The sequence below is a fragment of the Bactrocera oleae genome, chromosome 4, assembly GCF_042242935.1.
Source record: "Bactrocera oleae isolate idBacOlea1 chromosome 4, idBacOlea1, whole genome shotgun sequence".
NCBI lineage: Eukaryota > Metazoa > Arthropoda > Insecta > Diptera > Tephritidae > Bactrocera > Bactrocera oleae.
Genome location: NC_091538.1, coordinates 33,796,389 through 33,815,331, shown reverse-complemented (window position 1 = coordinate 33,815,331; position 18,943 = coordinate 33,796,389). Strand labels below are relative to the sequence as shown.

At 32.6% G+C, this 18,943-nt stretch overlaps 1 protein-coding gene across 8 annotated transcripts in view; it reads left to right on the top strand.

Moving 5' to 3' along the window:
- The window catches only part of Obsc (Obscurin), a 358,871-nt gene that overhangs the window by 122,783 nt on the left and 217,145 nt on the right, over positions 1–18,943 (top strand). For all 8 annotated transcript variants that reach the window (XM_070108137.1, XM_070108138.1, XM_070108141.1 and 5 more), the window contains one exon: positions 11,713–11,982. In XM_070108137.1, the coding sequence (XP_069964238.1) occupies positions 11,713–11,982 (270 nt within the window). The remainder of the gene's footprint in view (positions 1–11,712; positions 11,983–18,943) is intronic.

The following is an 18,943-nucleotide window of genomic DNA, read 5'->3' as shown; positions in this document are numbered from 1 at the left end:
CTTTAATTTAACTGAAAATAGGGAGAAAAAATAGAAAGCACTGCGCAAATAATGTTCCTTCATTGTAGGAGATCTTAATAGACTTTTGTGTTTTTTCGCTTCACATAATGTTTCGTAATATTTAACACATTATTAATATGGTTATTACGAAATTATTGTTTTGTTGTTGCCCGAACTTAGCCCTTCCTTACTTATCTACTAATACATTGTATTTGTAAACCCAAACACATTAGACCCCACGCCTTGAGCTCGCGAACAAAGCTAGCTTCTCTTCTCTCATATAACACCAGAGAACGTCAATGAATAGAGAAGGAGCAAATGTTAAATTAATTTTTTTTGAGTACTAATTTGTAATTCCAGATGAGGGAACATCGAAAAATATAACTTCGAAAAAGAAAAACACACCACACAATATGCGAAATGATATAAATAGACACAACGAATATTAGTAAATGAAAAATCGTTGCGCATACCTATTTAGATTTATGTTTTCAATTTCTATGATATGACAAAATTTATAATTATGAAAACCCTTCTGAATTAAAAATCTGTATTACCGGTAAAAACCCCAGAATTCATAATAAAATAAACATTTAATAGGCAATTTTTCCAACTTATGTATGTGCGTTGTGTGAGTAATTGCTTATTGAACAAAGGATAACAATAAAACGGAGGCTAAGCGGCTGCGTTTCCACTTTTGTGGTGGCTTACGTCGTAAGCGTGAAGGAGTTAAGCTCAATTCGAATACGAGCATATAGGTTCGAATCCTAAAACTCATGTAAATACACGCTTGCTTCTTCTTGCCCCGCACAAGCTGTGACTTTTGTCCGCCTTCTTGCTTTTTGCGAGAAGCAAGTTGAACGATCGCAAGCAAGAAGGGGTCAGGGGCGCACTGCCACATAATTATTTCAGATAGTTTTTATTAATCGAATTTATTTTAAAAACGATTATAGGTATGAATTTATTTGTATTTATATTTTTACGTATCTATTAATTATATTACGTCAATAAGTCATTAATGCATTAGTATTTTTATACTCCCGCAACCTGTTGCTACAGAGTATAATAGTTTTGTTCACCTAACGGTTGTTTGTATCACCTAAAACTAATCGAGTTAGATATAGGGTTATATATACATAAATGATCAGGATGAAGAGACGAGTTGAAATCCGGGTGACTGTCTGTCCGTCCGTCCGTAACTTGAGTAAAAATTGAGATATCTTTATGAATCTTGGTAGACATGTTTCTTCGTACCGTGAGACGGTTGGTATTTCAGATGGGCGTAATCGGACCACTGCCACGCCCACAAAACGCCATTAATCAAAAACAAATAACTTTCCATAACTAAGCTCTGCAATAAGATACAAGACTGTTATTTGGTACACAGGATCACATTAGGGAGGGGCATCTGCAGTAAAAAAAAATTTTTAAGTGAACGTGGTCCCGCCTCTAATAGGTTTAATGTGCATATCTTCTCAACCGCTAATGCTATAATAACAAAACTCACTGGAAGCAAATGTTTTTAGCACTTCTATTGACGGTGTGAAAATAGTTGAAATCGGGTGGCAACTCCGCCCACTCCCCATATAACGGTACTGTTAAAAACTACTAAAAGCGCGATAAATCAAGCACTAAACACGCCAGAGACATTAAATTTTATCTCTGGGGTGGTACGAGATGACTTTATAGGAACCGCGTTCAAAATTAGACAGTGGGCGTGGCACAACCCACTTTTAGGTGAAAACCCATATCTTGAGATCTGCTTAACCAATTTCAACCAAATTCGGTTCATTACGTTATTTTCATATTTCTATGTTATAGTGCGAATGTTATAGTGCGAAATCGGACTACAACCACGTCTATTTCCCATATAACACCATTTTCAATTCCACTTGATTCTTTCACTTTCCACTATGCATATCAAGCAACAATGATTATATCGGGGTAACAGTTTGCGTCAATAATTCGTTTAAAGTATGCCACCTTGTGACCAAAAATTGTCTAAATCGAACCAAAACTGTTCAAGCCCCTAAGTACTAAATATGTGGACCCCAGTGCCTATAGTTGACCTTCTACCGAAAATATCAGCCAATCCATAAAGAAATCTCAAACGTGTATACCATTTGACTTTGCGAAAGTATAAAATGTTCGGTCACATCCGAACTTAGCTCTTCCTTACTTGTTTGTTTTGTATTCGATACGTTCGTCTATATATTCTTATATATATATGTATATTTTTTTTTTATGAAAGCTTTTTAATATTTCTCATCAATTAGACACAAGATTTCTTTTTAGTGTATATAAATTATGCCCGATATGCTTACAATGATATGAAAATATATCAACAAAATTTGAATATATTTTTTCTGCCTATGAAGTAATTAAATTAAACTTTAATATTGCCTTTATGAATTATTCTGTTTCCCCTTCGTATTTTAACTTTATATCCTAAATCATCTAATACTATTTATTTTATTATATTTAGGATTTAATTTATTCGTTTCTCCAAAAGTTTTTTTACATATTAGTTCTTCCTTATGAAACCTGTACTTGTGATATTGTAACATGTAATTTAAATGTACGTGGGTTTCTTAATTAAATAAAATATTACTAGGTCTTTTATCTGTTACTGAATGTATAAATTGAATATATTGTTGAACAATTAATTCAAAATTAGTATTTAAGCTTAATTCTTGCTTTAAGCATCTTGAAATTTATATTAATGTTGACTGAATTCTTTCTAATTGTTCACTACTAGTACTGTGACGTGGTATACAACATTCTGTAATAAATTTGTATATTTAACCGTTCCATTAAGGACTTGAACTATAGTGTAATTAAGCCTGGTTCATTATCTATAACTATACAGGTTGGTGAAAAAGTTTCTGTGCTCGAAATGCAAAAATACTGTTTTTGGTGCGAAATATATTTATTTATTATTTATTTATTCAACATAATTTCCCTTAATTTCAATACACTTATTCCAACGATCCTCTAATAATTTTATGCCATCGCTATAATGACTTTCCGGAAGCTCTGCAAAATACCCGTCTACGGCTGTAATAGCTTCTTCATTCGACAAAAACACTTTCCACGAAGGAACTGTTTCAGGTTCTGAAAACGTATTATAACATTTGTTGCAGTTTAGTGTATACAAATTTTACTGTAGGAAATACTTCCATCTCATTATCAATTATTATCTGTTGCTTAAAATGATTCAATGGCTTTTTTGTTTCGTGAATTTGATACTGATCGCTACTTTCTGTAGAATGTTGAGTTTCTATTAAGGAATCAGTTGAGTCCCTCGACTCATCTGAACTAGGTAAATTATTTAATACTTGACCTGAGAAAATGAAGGAGAGGGCCGTGGCTGAGTTTTTAAGGGTTAGGAATGTTGCAGATAATGAAAAGCTCTTTAACCGTCGTATTGTGACTTTTTTCGCATAACCTCAAAATTTATGCGAAAAATTCAAATAACCAACTTTTTAGGTTTTTATTTTATCTTGTTTAAACATGTTTTCTCTTTCACGAAATTTGGTTGAAAAACTGTAGGTGCAGTTATATTAGACGCATCAGTACTTCAAATTAAATTTTTCTCAAAATGTGATTGAACTTCGATTTGTTCTGGCAATGTTTGCTTCAAAGTTTCATAGGCAGCTATTACATTTTGATTAAGATTAATACTTGGACATATACTACGATATTTCACCATTTTCTCCCTTTAAGTGTTCGTTAATAGTTTAGCTATTGTTGCATAATTTTCTATAAATTTTTTATAGTATCTCGTTAATCCTAAAAATTCTCTAAGTAGTCGCACATTCTTGGGGTGTGGGTAGTTTTTTACCGTTCGTAGTTTTTTTGGATCAGTTTTTATAACTTTATGAGATACAACGTAGCCTCAAAATTCAACATCATTATAGCAAATAAATCTTAATTTTATCTACAGATATTTTTATAAGAGCTTTTGGAGTGTGAATATATATATGAAAATGAAATATATCGCACACTAACTACAAAAGAGTCACAACTCGAAAAATGACAAATGTTCAGGAGGAGCAAAAAACAGTTCCCATAAAAATTATTAAAATTTTGAAGTCTAATCGTCGTCCATAATATAGATTTTCTTCTTAAAGAAGCGTGTTACTCAAATATTATTGATCTTCTTGTTTAAAAGAGAAATTAAGAGATATTTTTGAGTTAGGACATTAAACCAGTGATCGGCAACCCACAGCCCGCTGGCATAGTATACGTGTATACGTGTGTTTCACACAGACTTGCGACAATTATTTACCGTAGAAACGAAGACTGTGCCAGTTGCTTGACTACGACAAGGATGACATGATACGAAACTATTTGATTCGAAAGAGAGCTGTCAAAACCCATATTTTTTATAATATTTGTCAATAATGCCACTGTCGAAAGAAAATGGATTGGGTATTTTAAATATAACTTTTGGGTACTTTGCATTTCGATATTATTTTTAGGTGCTCGGTTCCGGAGTAGGTCTATATCACGCATATACAATACATCCCTAAATACGTGTATTCATAGTATAAAATTTTTAAAATATCATATAACATAAAAAAATAATATATAAATAAAAAAACTATAACAAAGGAACAATACAAGTCATAGTAAAATATCAAGGTTTTCTGACTAACGTTTTAAATTAAATTAGCAAAAAAAAACTTTAGTTGAACGTTATTCAAAAGTATTTGTGTCGTTCTTTGAAATTTCGTTTCGCACTGCTTTTTGATATCAGCTTTTTTTTTTCTCAAGTTAGTATATCTGTTGTAAGAACACATGCAAAGTTACAAGTCATTCCGTCAATTAATTATTTGTTTACAAGCCATTTTAAGTACACTCGTATTTGTTTAATATGGAAAAAAAATTGAATATCGCGTGATTAGATTCCTTGTTTTGAAAGGTTTAAAAGCAAAGGATATTTATAAACAATTAATAGAAGTGTATAAGGTCCTCACCTTCAAAACGCACCGTTGAATTTTGGGCTGCTGCAACCAGAAATCATTCCGCAAGTTCATATTATTATTAGTGAAGATCCAAGTTTGACTAAGCGTGAAATTGCTTCTGCCATAGGCATCTCAGACGAATGTATACTTCAAATTTTACATGGAGAATTATATTTGAAAAAGCGGTTTGGAAAGTTATTGCCAATAACTAACAATTCAGCAAAAACTGGATAAAAAACAAGTTTTTCAGAAAGATAAACAATCTACTCTGAATATTATTGCAGCCTTTTGTATCAACTGAATGAAAAATTCGTGAGAAAATACCTGGGTTGCAGCACACAAAAGTAATTTTTCATCAAGACAATGCACCTGCTCACAAAGGTGTTTTAACAATGACAAAATTACATACATACATCCACACATATGAGCTCTCATACATATTGACACCGAACTGTGTGAATTGTCGCGGAGTTGACAAAATTTGATTCAATGGACAATTTTGCGACAATGTCGATCGGCTATGTTGTCTCGTTTGTCCTTTTTGCAGGGCTTTGCTGTTGAAAATTGACTTATGCTCTTTTGAAATGCTAAGATTAACGATTGGTCTGCATTTTCATAGCGTCGTTTTTAGATAAAATGGGCTAAATCGACAAACTATGAAATAATGATAATAAGTAAACATATAAAAGTACTATATGGAGAGTGCTTAGAATATATAGAAGTAGTTAAAGTTTTCATATGAATGGCAATTTTATATACATTTTTTAATTTAATGCCATATATAGTGCATAATATGAATAAAATAAAAATATTATTTTAACTCGCTAACAGGTCATATTGCCAATTCTCCTTTCTGAAGGGAACATGAGACAAATTCTTGAATTTCTGATTTTTAGCATCGTTGTGAGCAGGCAGCTTGTGGGCAAAATACAAAAGCGAGGTGAATGGTAGGATCAGACATTCAAATTCAATTTCATTCATTTTTATTTTCGGGCATTTGCGGTAGGATCTCTATATGAAAACCAAATGTGGTTTACCAGGCGCACAGAAAAAATAGCTCGGTGCAAAGTTATGAACGAACGCACTTTGCTTTGAAGCAGACGCACGTTCCTTATGAATGAATTTGTTGTCGTTGTAATATGAAATACTTAGAAAATATGCCGAGAGTTCGCTTGAATATTATTGGCTGATGATGGTGCGTCTACGTTTTTTTGTCACTTGCGCGAATGTTTGATTTTTTGCGAAAGACATATTGAGGGACTTCATATGTACATATGTGTACATATGTATATGCAAATATATTTGGACATGCGAATGAAGGAAGGCAATTTCAAGAATATTCACATATAGACATATGAACATTTGAAGCATGTAAACAACATTAGCTGTTTGAGTTCACAGATTAGACAAATTGGCTTAAATATTGTCTGTGGTGGTGCTTGTATATCAAACTTGTTTATTTCAACGTGAAATATTTTGCCTAAGTTCAAATCCTATTATATTTTTATATACTATTTTATTATTTTTATGAACCTTTTTTATTGAATGATATTTTAATTCTATTTTCTTATTATTTCCCTCATTATTAATATTTTCTTGTCCAAAGCCAATTTCTTTCCATTTTATTATTTAAATTTTTCTTTATGCGCATACCAAAGAACATCTGTGCTTATGTATGTATATACATTTTGCTTATAGAGTGGTGTAGTTCGTTGCGTAAATTGATAAGATGGTGAAATTTTATTTTCGAACTTGCGCGTTTTCGATGTTCCCTCATCTTAATTAACATTTTAGTACAGCTAACATTTGCTCCTTCGCTATTCATTAACATTCTCTGATTATATCAGAGAATATAAGAATATCAGTTCTCTATGAATATATATCTGAAATAATTATGTGGCAGTGCGCCCCTAACCCCTCCTTGCCTGCGATCGTTCAACTCGCAAAATGCAAAAAGTGTGGACAAAAGTCATTGCTTGTGCGGGGCAAGAAGAAGCAAGCATTTGCGTACGTGTATTTAAGAATGTATGTGTGATTATCACATTTGTGTAAATACGCATAATAAGGAAATATTCAATAAACCTAAACATATGAACATATTTTCCTGAAATATTTTAATTATCTCAGAAAGTAAAATATGCTATTTAAGTAATTGAATTGAGATATGCTAATAAATTCCAATCAATAAAATAAAAAAATTAAATAAAACTTTAATTTTATTTATTTTACGATTCGAACGTATAGGCTCGTATTCGGATTAAGCTTAACTCCTTCACGCTTACTACCTAAGCCACTACAAAAGTGGAAGCGCGGCCGCTTAGTCACCGTTTTATTGTTATCCCCTGTTCAATAAGCAATTACTCACGCAACGTACATACATAAGTTGGAAAAATTGCCTATTAAATGTTTATTTTATTATGAATTCTGGGGTTTTTACCGGTAATACAGATTTTTAATTCAGAAGGCTTTTCATAGTTATAAATTTGTCATATCATAGAAATTGAAAACATAAATCTAAATAAGTATGCGCAACGATTTTTCATTTAGGAATATTCGATGTGTCTATTTAAGCATTTCGCATATTATGTGGTGTATTTTTCTTTTTCGATGTTCCCTCATCTGGAACTACAAATTAATACTCAAAAAGATTTCATTTAACATTTGCTCCTTCTCTATTCATTAACATTCTCTCGCCGAAAAACACAAACATTTTCGAAAATTTTATGAAAAGGAAGGACAGAAAACTCGATTCGAGTTGCTGAACTCTTTTTGCTCGTGTGAATGCCACTTAGCAGTATCAAATGTCAACGTAAGTATGTATATGTATACATATTTTGCTAAAGAAGTAAGTTTAATGTTTAGATTGTTTAAAACATGTAAGTGTTTTAAAATATTAAAATATTGTAATTTACAAGTTAGTTTTAAAAACCTTTTATGACTAAAATATATATGTACATACATACATATACTAGGGCCTAATGTAGGATATCTAGCATCTAAAACTAATGTTAATTATGTATACTTTTTTGTGGAATGGAAGCAAAAATACCCTAGAAATACAAAAAAAAAATGAAAAAACAAATGTTATAAGATCAAAGAATTTTATATCATGTTGTCCATGATCAGGGCAGCATTGTCGTTTTGGTCTGATAACTTGACTTTGTTGTGATAAATGCTCGCCTGAGCTTCAAAGCGAAAATTTGACTGGTTAAAGATATTCGATTGGCTTGAAGAAAAGGAAGGGTGTTAGGTTAGGTTAGGTTAAGAGATCGATCTTAACTGGGATCTCACTTGGACTACTTAGAATGCCAATCCAAAACTACTATATAATAGATCATATGAAACTTACAAATCGACAAAGCGCTTTGAGCCTTTCACAAATTTGTTGAGTCTGCTAATGTCAGTTTCGGCTATGTCTTCTGGTTCGCCGTAGGTAAAAGTGCCGAGATGTTTCAACCTCGATCTTGCAAAAGCTAAGCAATGGAGGAGAAAGTGCATGGATGTTTTCACCTCACACTCCTCCATATAACTTTGACAACTAGTGTCCGACTTGATTTAGCCTTACCGAATGAATGCCTATTGGACAATATCCAGTCAGAACCCCTACTATTGCGTCATAATGAACTTGCTATGAGCAAGAAGTTAAGTACATCTCCTGCATTCTACTCTAGGCCAAAAAGATGTTGCTGTCGAAAAGGAGCGGGTTGTCGACCAGCGCCTAAACCGCTCACGCGAGGTCCATTGATCAAGTGCTAGAACGCAAGGCGTCAATGGAGATCCAACTCTGGCACCCAAACGAGTCTGATACTGAAGTAGCTTGATACTGTTTCAAGTGGAGACAAAACTCCTTGACTAGGTTTGAGCGTACAGTTAGCGAGCTCTGCGTTAGTATTGGCGATCTGCCGTCAAAGTAATTGCTCACCTCCATGAAAGAAGCTGCGGTGTGAACAATACGTCTACCGCTACCTTAATAGCGGTGGCTTCTGATTGAAAAACCCTACAATGATCCAGTAGCCTAAAGCTAAGATTGTCCAAGGCCTCCTTACAGAAAACTCCCCCTCCAATCTCCCCCTTAGCTTCGACCCATCCGTGAAAAAGCTCGACTCTCATCTTCTGCAGCAACTCCTCCCCATTCTCATATCCCACGTCAGAAGGAGGAGAGAATTTCGGACCCATTTATATACCCAGCTTCCTTGAACCTTAGAGCGCATTTCGTAGCAATACACCTGCTGGAAATGTCCACTGGAAAAAGGGTGTGCATGTTGCTAAATTTAATTGATCTATAAGGTTTATTTGTATGAACATATTTTTCTAAATGTGAAGTTAAATAAAACCCAATGTTTTGGTGATAAGAAAATTTGGTAGTTTTGCAACAGATTTGGTAGACATTTTTGTAACCAAAAATGTCCTGCTGTGACAACACTGGATCAGGGATGGGCACGACCACAACCTAACGACTCTCACAAAATGACATTGTGTTAGGGCGTTTATAGCAGTAGTCAGCATTTCATAGCACAATTGTGTACGCTTAATGCGCTGTTATGCATACATAACATAGCACTGCCATACATGAGTACTGTCAAATAAATAATCTATCTAATATGTTTTGCATGTATTTGGCTACTACGCAGGGCATGACAAATAAATCTATTAAACTTTGATTTCTATGCTGTGTGACATTTCATCGCTGCTATCTTTCTCACTTCTCCCATTGCGTCTGTTGTGCCACTTCAACAATGTTTCCAAAATTTTTTCTTTTAAAAACTCCAACAAAAACCCCCGAAATTCCCCTAAAAAATTATTTATTATTAAAATAAATAATAAATTATTCTTATATAAGTAATATATTCAATTTTAAGAATATTTATAAATATAAATAATCACACATTATTGAATTAATAATAAGTTTCAAATTATAAATAAAAGATAAAAATCATTTAGCAACCTTTTTAACCATATTTATTTTTTTCTAATACTTCAAGTATATTATCTTTTCTGAAGCGGTGTCATCAAATGATCTTGGAATTAGACTCAATCAGTTCCGAATCTATCAATTTCTCTAAAAGACATAGTACAACAAGTCGGTGCTACAAATTTTTGTATAACGAAAATAGATTTTCAAATATGTAGTATAACTGGTTCAAAGTTATCCCTTTCAACAAGATTTGAAAATAACAGCAATAGGTCAAATTGTCAGTGTAAAAAAATGAGAAGTGCCCAACAACTTGTAAACGTTACCTGTAACCTATTTTTCAGTAAAAAAAATTAACATTTAAAGTAAAGAAAACTCCTGAAAGTACCTCTAAAAAACTCCAATTCATCTCTTTCAACTCCTAAAATTAGGAGGGAAACGTCAAGTTGGTAGCACTGCACTTTAATTGTGCATTTTCATTTTTGATATTTCACATTGTGTGCTCTATGCAGTGCTGTGCTATGTATGCATAACTGAACTTTTACCAGAGATAAAGAGATGCCCAACTCATCTCGCACTGGAAATGACAGCGCAATTGCTAAACGGCAAAATCTCCTGAACTCAGGCAACTGTCAAAATGGGACGGCTAAATTGAAATCCTACAGAAAAATATGTGAACAGATTGAAAAACAATGAAAATTAAAGAAAACATGTAATGAAATATTTTATGATGCCATGCTTCGTATGATTAGTTTTCAATTGAAAATGATAAAAAACATTTATCAATTGGGAGCTAGTATATTTATTCTTTTGATTAAGTATTGAAAGTTTAAAAGTCAGTTGTTTTAATATGCCATAAAATCAATAAAAAAAATGTGTCATTACTTGTTCGACGAATTGTGATGCTCTTAGCAAGTCCTTTCAGCAACTTTATGTTTAAGTTTTAAACTCCTGCGTGAGCTCTATTCAGCACTATTTAGTACTTGTATATCATTTCCATGTAATCGATCGATCTTGTTCTGAATTGTTTATCAGGTATTAACCTGATGAAATTTATTTCAACTTTTCAAAATTAAAAATTATTAGAAACATTGTTATCATTTTAATGAATGTTTTTTTTTTTTTGATTAAACTACCGATTATTTAGCATTGGTTTTACCCTTTGCCTTTGAAATTGAATACAATAAAGCAGAATAGATATATCGCAACTTTCGCGAATGATCAGCAAGTCTAGGTCCAATAAGGAATCTACAAGTATTATGATCGAATAAGACTTGTGTTTTAATTAATTAATTTTAATTAATTTAGTTAAAGTCTTATTGCGACTTTATATCATATATTGGTGTTAGGGTGTCATTACACTGCATGCATATACTTGAAGTAGTTTATACCAGATAGGGACACATACATACATATGTACCATATACAACTTGGAAATAAAATGCTTAAAGATAAATTTATAATTTTAGATTTCACAAATCAATCACCTGGACATAAATACCCAATAATATCATAAAACAATGTTGTCCTTTTATTTTTATACCCTGTAAAATATATACACATGTTATTTATATACCTGAGTAGTACATAAATCATAGCAATTATTCAATATCTTACATAAATATAAATTAAATAAGTATTCAGACGCTAAATATTAATTAAATCGAACATGTTGCTAAAATTGGACATGTATATTTATGTTTAGTCATTAATACTGATGAGATTCATACATACATATGTATATGTATAATACATACCACAATATGCATGCATATGTCAAATATACATACTTATATGTACAACACTGAATTACATCTTCTTTTTTGCAAGTGAGTTCGACTACTCGAGAGTATGACAGAGGTTCTTCATATGACAATTACGGAGATAGTTTGAGAAGTACAGCAAGCTCAAGGTTAGAAAGGAGGAAACACGACGATCATAGATCTATATTTTCCTCAAGCCGAGCTGAGAGCAGAAATGAAGAGTACTATGGGTCGAGGATCGCAACGCGATCATCCTCACGCATGATGGAAGAAAACAATTTTAAATCGTTAGAAAAACCCGAAATTCTTCGACCAACAAAAAGCGCTCAGGTTAAACGTAAGCATACTTTTTAACATATCTTCATATTTTTTTATTTTAAAGTTTATGTAACTATATTTACTACTCATATAAACAGAGAACGTAATGTCAGAGAACATCAATGAATAGAGAAGGAGCAAATGTTAAATTAAATCTTTTTGTGTACTAATTTGTAATTCCAGATGAGGGAACATTGAAAAAGAAAAATACACCACATAATATGCGAAATGCTATAAATAGACACATCGAATATTCCTAAATGAAAAATCGTTGCGCATACTTATTTAGATTTATGTTTTCAATTTCTATGATATGACAAATTTATAACTATGAAAAGCCTTCTGAATTAAAAATCTGTATTACCGGTAAAAACCCCAGAATTCATAATAAAATAAACATTTAATAGGCAATTTTTCCAACTTATGTATGTGCCTTGCCTGAGTAATTGCTTATTGAGCAAAGGAGAACAATAAAACGGTGGCCAAGCGGCCGCGTTTCCACTTTTGTGGTGGCTGAGGTCATAAGCAGGAAGGGGTTAAGCACATTCCGAATACGAACCTATACGTTCTAATCCTATAACTCATGTAAATTAAATTTTATTTAATTTTTTTATTTTATTAATTGGAGTCTAAGCATATCATAATTCAATTTCTTTAATATCATATTTTACTTCCTAATATAATTAAAATATATCAGGAAAATATGTTCATATGTTTAGGTTTATTGAATATTTCCTTATTATGCGTATTTACACAAATGTGATAATCACACATACATTCTTAAATACACGTACGCTGATGCTTGCTTCTTCTTGCCCCGCACAAGCAATGACTTTTGTCCACACTTTTTGCTTTTTGCGAGTTGAACGATCGCAGGCAAGGAGGGATTGGGGCGCACTGCCACATAATTATTTCAGATATATATTTTATTTATCGAATTTAGTTTAAAAACGATTATAGGTTTGAATTTATTGGTATTTATATTTTTACGTGTATATTAATTATATTACGAAAATTAATCATTAATGCATTAGTACTTTTCAATACAAATTAAGCAACATAATAATATACTAAGAGTCCTCAGTTAGAACGCCTCTGTGTATAGTGGCAAGCCAACGAAATAACGGCGAGTTCGCGCAGACATTGTGTTGTTGAAAAAAACCAAATGACGACTTTGTCCACAAACATACATATGTATATACATACATACATGCATATATGAGCTCGCATACATATTGACACCAAATTGTGTGAATCGTCGCGGAGTTGACAACATTTGTTTCAAGGGACAATTTTGCGACAATGACGGTCGGCTATGTTGTCTCGTTTCTTCTTTTTGCAGTGGTTTGCTATTGAAAGTTGACTTATGCTCTTTTGAAATAATGCGCTTACCGATTGCATTTTCATAACGTCGTATTAAGATAAAATTGGCTAAATCGACAAACTATGAAATAATAATAATAAGTAAACATATAAAAGTACTATATGGAGTGCTTAGAATATATAGAAGTAGTTAATTGGCAACATGACCTCTTAGCGATTTGAAATATTATTTTTATATTTTTCATATTATGCCATATTTATGGCATTAAATTATAAAATTTATATAAAATTGCCATTCATATAAAATCTTTAACTACTTCTATATATTCTAAGCACACTGCATATGTTTACTTATTATCATTGTTTCATAGTTTGTCGTTTAGCCCATTTTATCTAAATACGACGCTATGAAAATGCATCCCAATCGGTAATCGCAATATTTCAAAAGTGCATAAGTCAACTTTCAATAGCAAACCACTGCAAAAAGCACAAACGAGACAACATAGCCGACCGTCATTGTCGTAAAATTGTCCCTTGAAACAAATGTTGTCAACTCCGCCACGATGCGCAAAATTCGGCGTCAATATGTTTGCGAGCTCATATGTATATATGTATGTATGTTTGTCGACAAAATCGTCATTTGGTTTTTTTCAACAACACAATGTCCGCGTGAACTCGCCGTTATTTCGTTGGCTTGCCACTATACACAGAGGCGTTCTAACTGAGGACTCTTAGTATATTATTATGTTGCTTAATTTGTATTGAAAAATACTGACGCATTTATGAACTATTTTCGTAATCTAATATATATTATATATATATATATATAAATACACATATATTCATACCTATAATCGTTTTTAAACTAAATTCGATAAATAGAATATATATCTGAAATAATTATGTGGCAGTGCGCCCCAATCCATCCTTGCCTGCGATCGTTCAACTCGCAAAAAGCAAAAAGTGTGGACAAAAGTCATTGCTTGTGCGGGGCAAGAAGAAGCAAGCATCAGCGTACGTGTATTTAAGAATGTATGTGTGATTATCACATTTGTGTAAATACGCATAAAAAGGAAATATTCAATAAACCTAAACATATGAACATATGAACATGTTTTCCTGAAATATTTTAATTATCTCTGAAAGTAAAATATGCTATTTAAGTAATTGAATTGAGATATGCTAATTAATTCCAATTAATAAAATAAAAGAATTAAACAATATTTCAATTTTACGTATTTTACGATTCGAACGTATATGCTCGTATTCGGATTAAGCTTAACTCCCTCACGCCTACGTCCTAAGCCACTATATAAATGGAAACGCGGCCACTTAGCCACTGTTTTATTGTTATCTTTTGGTCAATGAGCAATTACACACTCAATGCACATACATAAGTGGGAAAACTAGCCTATTAAATGTTTATTTTATTATGAATTCTGGGGTTTTTACCGATAATACAGATTTTTAATTCAGAAGGCTTTTCATAAATATAAATTTGTCATATCATAGAAATTGAAAACATAAATCTAAATAGGTATGCGCAACGATTTTTCATATAGGAATATTCGTTGTGCCTATTTATGCATTTCGCATATTGTGTGGTGTATTTTTCTTTTTCGAAGTTATATTTTTCGATGTTCCCTCACCTGGAACTACAAATTAGTACTCAAAAAGATTTCATTTAACATTTGCTCCTTCTCTATTCATTAACATTCTCTGGTAATAGAGAATGTTCATGGTGTGCCGGTTGTTCCACTTTTCGGGGGGGTATTTGTGCACGAAGGGAGGATTTTACTACAAAAAATTATCTTCACAGTTTTACATCAGTATTTATACAATCTTTTGAAATATATAATAATGTGAGGTTTGTGTTAGTACTTAAATGCAGGGTATCATTACAAAAACAAACCGTAATAACTATATTTCTGTGTGAGTAATCTACTTCCTTTTTTGCATTTGGTAGGTTATTATTTAAATTTTATTAAAAATTAATGTTTGAGATACCGAAAAGAGGGTTTGGATAGTGCTGCGGTACCATGCTTTGTGGTCCCCCGAGTAGATGGATCATTATGACGTTGGTAAACATGTTTGCCGAATCTGTAGCTAATATAGGTTTGATGAGTTATACAAGGTGCGTTCCAAAGTAAACAGTAAAAAAGTAACAAAGTAAACTCTAGTGGCGCCATCTATATGTCGACTAGTGCGTTAGAATCTGCTATCCTTTATCGACCGTCAGTAAAAATTTAATGACATTTCATCTATTGGAAGTGAAGTTATTGTGTTTTAAGTGTCAGTATGTGTTTGCCATCGGTGCGAAAATGAGCTTCGAACAAAGAGCCAACATTAAATTTTGTTTTAAAATTAGTAAAACTTTTACCGAAATGTTTCAATTGATGAAACAAGTTTAAGGCGATGATTACCTATCCCGTAGCAGAGTGCACGAATGGTTTTGACGTTTTCAAAATGGTCGTGAGGACATAAATGAGAAATGAGCCGAAACCAAAAAAATTGCGCCTGGAGAAGTCAAAAGTGAAGACAATACTGATTTGTTTTAATGATTCCAAAGGTATTGTCCACAAAGAATTTGTCCCGACCAAAAAGTTAATGCGGTATTCTACCTTGGAGTTTTGAAGCGTTTGGTGCGCCGTATTCGACGTGTTCGGCCCGAATATCGCGAAGATGGAAGTTTGGTGCACGATAATGCGCCGTCTTATCGATCGACGCTTGTGGCGATTATTTGACCAAAAATCACATTTTAACAATCAACCACTCCCCTTATTCACCTGATATGGCACCATGCGAGTTCTACCTTTTCGGAAAAATTCATTTGCCGATGAAAGGAAAGCGTTATGGAGGCCATTCAAAAGGCTTGTGAGTGAAAAAAGCTCTATTAAAGCAGAAGGAGACTATATTGAATAAAATTAATTGATTTTGCCAATAAAACCATTTGTTCAGTCTTTTTTTTTAAAGTCCTGTTTACTTTGGAACGCACCTTGTATGTATGTATATCTTTATATGTATTTATTTGCTTTGGTAATTAAAACTTTTGATAACATCTAAGACCGAGCGGTCGCACATATGCACATACAGATACATACATACATATATATAACAAGTAAGGAAGTGCAAAGTTTGTGGATCTTGCCGCCTTGTTCTATGTTGACCAATATTTTCGGTCAAAAGTCAACTTTAGACACTGGAGTCCAAATATTCAGTACCTAGGGGCTTGAACAGTTTTGGTTCAATTAAGATAATTTTTGGTCACAAGGTGGCATACTTTAAACAGAGAACTTAAAACAATGAGAAGGTGCAAATTGAATTTTGTATGATGCTCGATTGGTTGGCTGAAAATTTGAGATCAAGGAGTTCACCACTTTCTGTATAGTTTTGCTGTTATTTAACAGAAATGAGAATTTTTAACAACGTTCTCTGACAAAATACGTATCTACCAATATAAAGAGAAAAATGAAATGAAATGAATGAGAAAACAAGAAATACAAATGCCACTTCACATATGCATGATTATTTTTTGCCATATAAACGATTTTTATGATGAAAAATTGATAAATTATTATTTTTTTGCACAAATGCTACATTGATAAAATGTGAAAGATTATGCAAAAAATGATATTTTACTGTTTTCATAATTTTCTAATTTCAATATTTACAGAATTAATAATTTATGTATGTACATCAATATGTTATATTATATAATATAATAATATATTATCAATTATCAATAAATACATGTGAGCGCACTGCTCTATATGTAAGTATGTATGTACAAATATGCATATGACCGCGCAAAATAAGTAATGCATACACAAATCTACATACATTTAAGCGTACAAATGTAAGTACGTCAGCCAATAAGAAAAATACAAACATTGTTGTACAAAAACAACAATTGTCTCAAATAGCATCAGCACCAGAAATCAATATGGCAGCCAAATTGACAAATCCTAAATTTGTAGTAAATCACACACCAACAACATTTTCATTCATGAACGCTGGCGCACAAGCAATAAGCTAAGTCGTTTCATTCATAAAAGCAAACGCCTTACACATCTCCCCGAGCATGCGTTTGCCAACAAGCGTCTTTTCGCGACGATGGCAAAAGCTAAAAATCATAAATTGAACAAATTTCTGATATTCCCTCTAGAAGGGAAAAGTGACAACCCCTCAAATATGAGTATTAAAATATTTTAGAATAAAAGTGACAACATAGTAAATTTGTCGATTTACAATTCAAGAAACTTTTTAGAGAAAATATTCAATATTCCTCTGATTTATGTATACAGTAAACCCCGGTTAAGTATCACTCCTCCAATCCCTCTTATCTGCCGGTGTCTTGCTGCATCTCACTTTTTTTTTCTTAATTTTTTAAAGAAAACGGTAATTTTTTTTAAATACATAGAAATAATTTTTTTTTGGTACCACTCGCTTAAGTACCACAATCGCTTATGTACTACAAAGCAAAAAAAATCTGCATCTTTGGTTTTGGCACTTAACCGGGATTGACTGTATTTGTCAAAGAATTTACGTAAGTACGTTTGAATTTTTTGTACACACATTGACTTTGCACTTGCCCATATGCGATGTATGTTTGTAAGAGTGTGTATGGCACATCTCGGATTTTCTACCAACAACACAATGTTGTGACGCTTTGTCGTCGCGTCAGTTCTTCGACAGATTGACTTTTTAATAATTTAAAAAATAATAAATAATAGTTCAATAAAAGGAATATGTTTCAAATAGCATATCAATATTCCCAGTTTGGCATACATAGTATATTCTCTTCAATATTCGCCGTTTGGTTATGTTAAGAGAGCGTATGTTTACAGATTCACCGCTGTTATAAAAGCGAAAAATGTTATTTGTTTCTCGTGCATCTGTGGTGAACTCCTTGATAAATTCCTACAAATTGTTCGCTGTCGAACCTGCACCTTCTCATTGTTTTAAGTTCTCTGCTTTAAACGTATTATTCACGTAGAGTTTTACGCCGATATAATCATTGTTGATTGATTTGCATACTGGAAAGTGAAAAAATTAGATGGAATTTAAAATGATGTTATATGGGAAATAGGCGTGGTTGTAATCCGATTTCGCCCATTTTCGCACTATAACGAATATTAGAGGAATATCGAATCTACCGAATTTGGTTAAAATCGGTTAAGCAGATCCCCAGATATGGGTTTTCACCCGATTTCACCCATTTTCATTTGATATTCGATAGAGATGCTAAAAACATTTGTTCCCAGCGAATTTTGTTATTATAGCTTCAGTGGTATAGGAGATATGCACATTAAACTTATTAGAGGGCGGGACCACGCCTACTTAAAAAAAAAATTTTAACTGCAGATGCTACTCCCTAATATGATTCTATATACCAAATAAGATTCTTGTATCTTGTTGTGGAGCTTAGTCATGGCAATTTATTTGTTTTTGATTAATGGTGTTTTGTAGGCGTGACAGTTTTCCGATTACGCCCATCTACAATACCAACCGTCTTACGGTACCAAGAAGCATGTGTACCAAGTTTCATAAATATATCTCAATTTTTACTCAAGTTACAGCTTGCACAGACGGACAGACAGTCACCCGGATTTCAACTCATTTCTTCATCCTGATCATTTATATATTATATATACTAG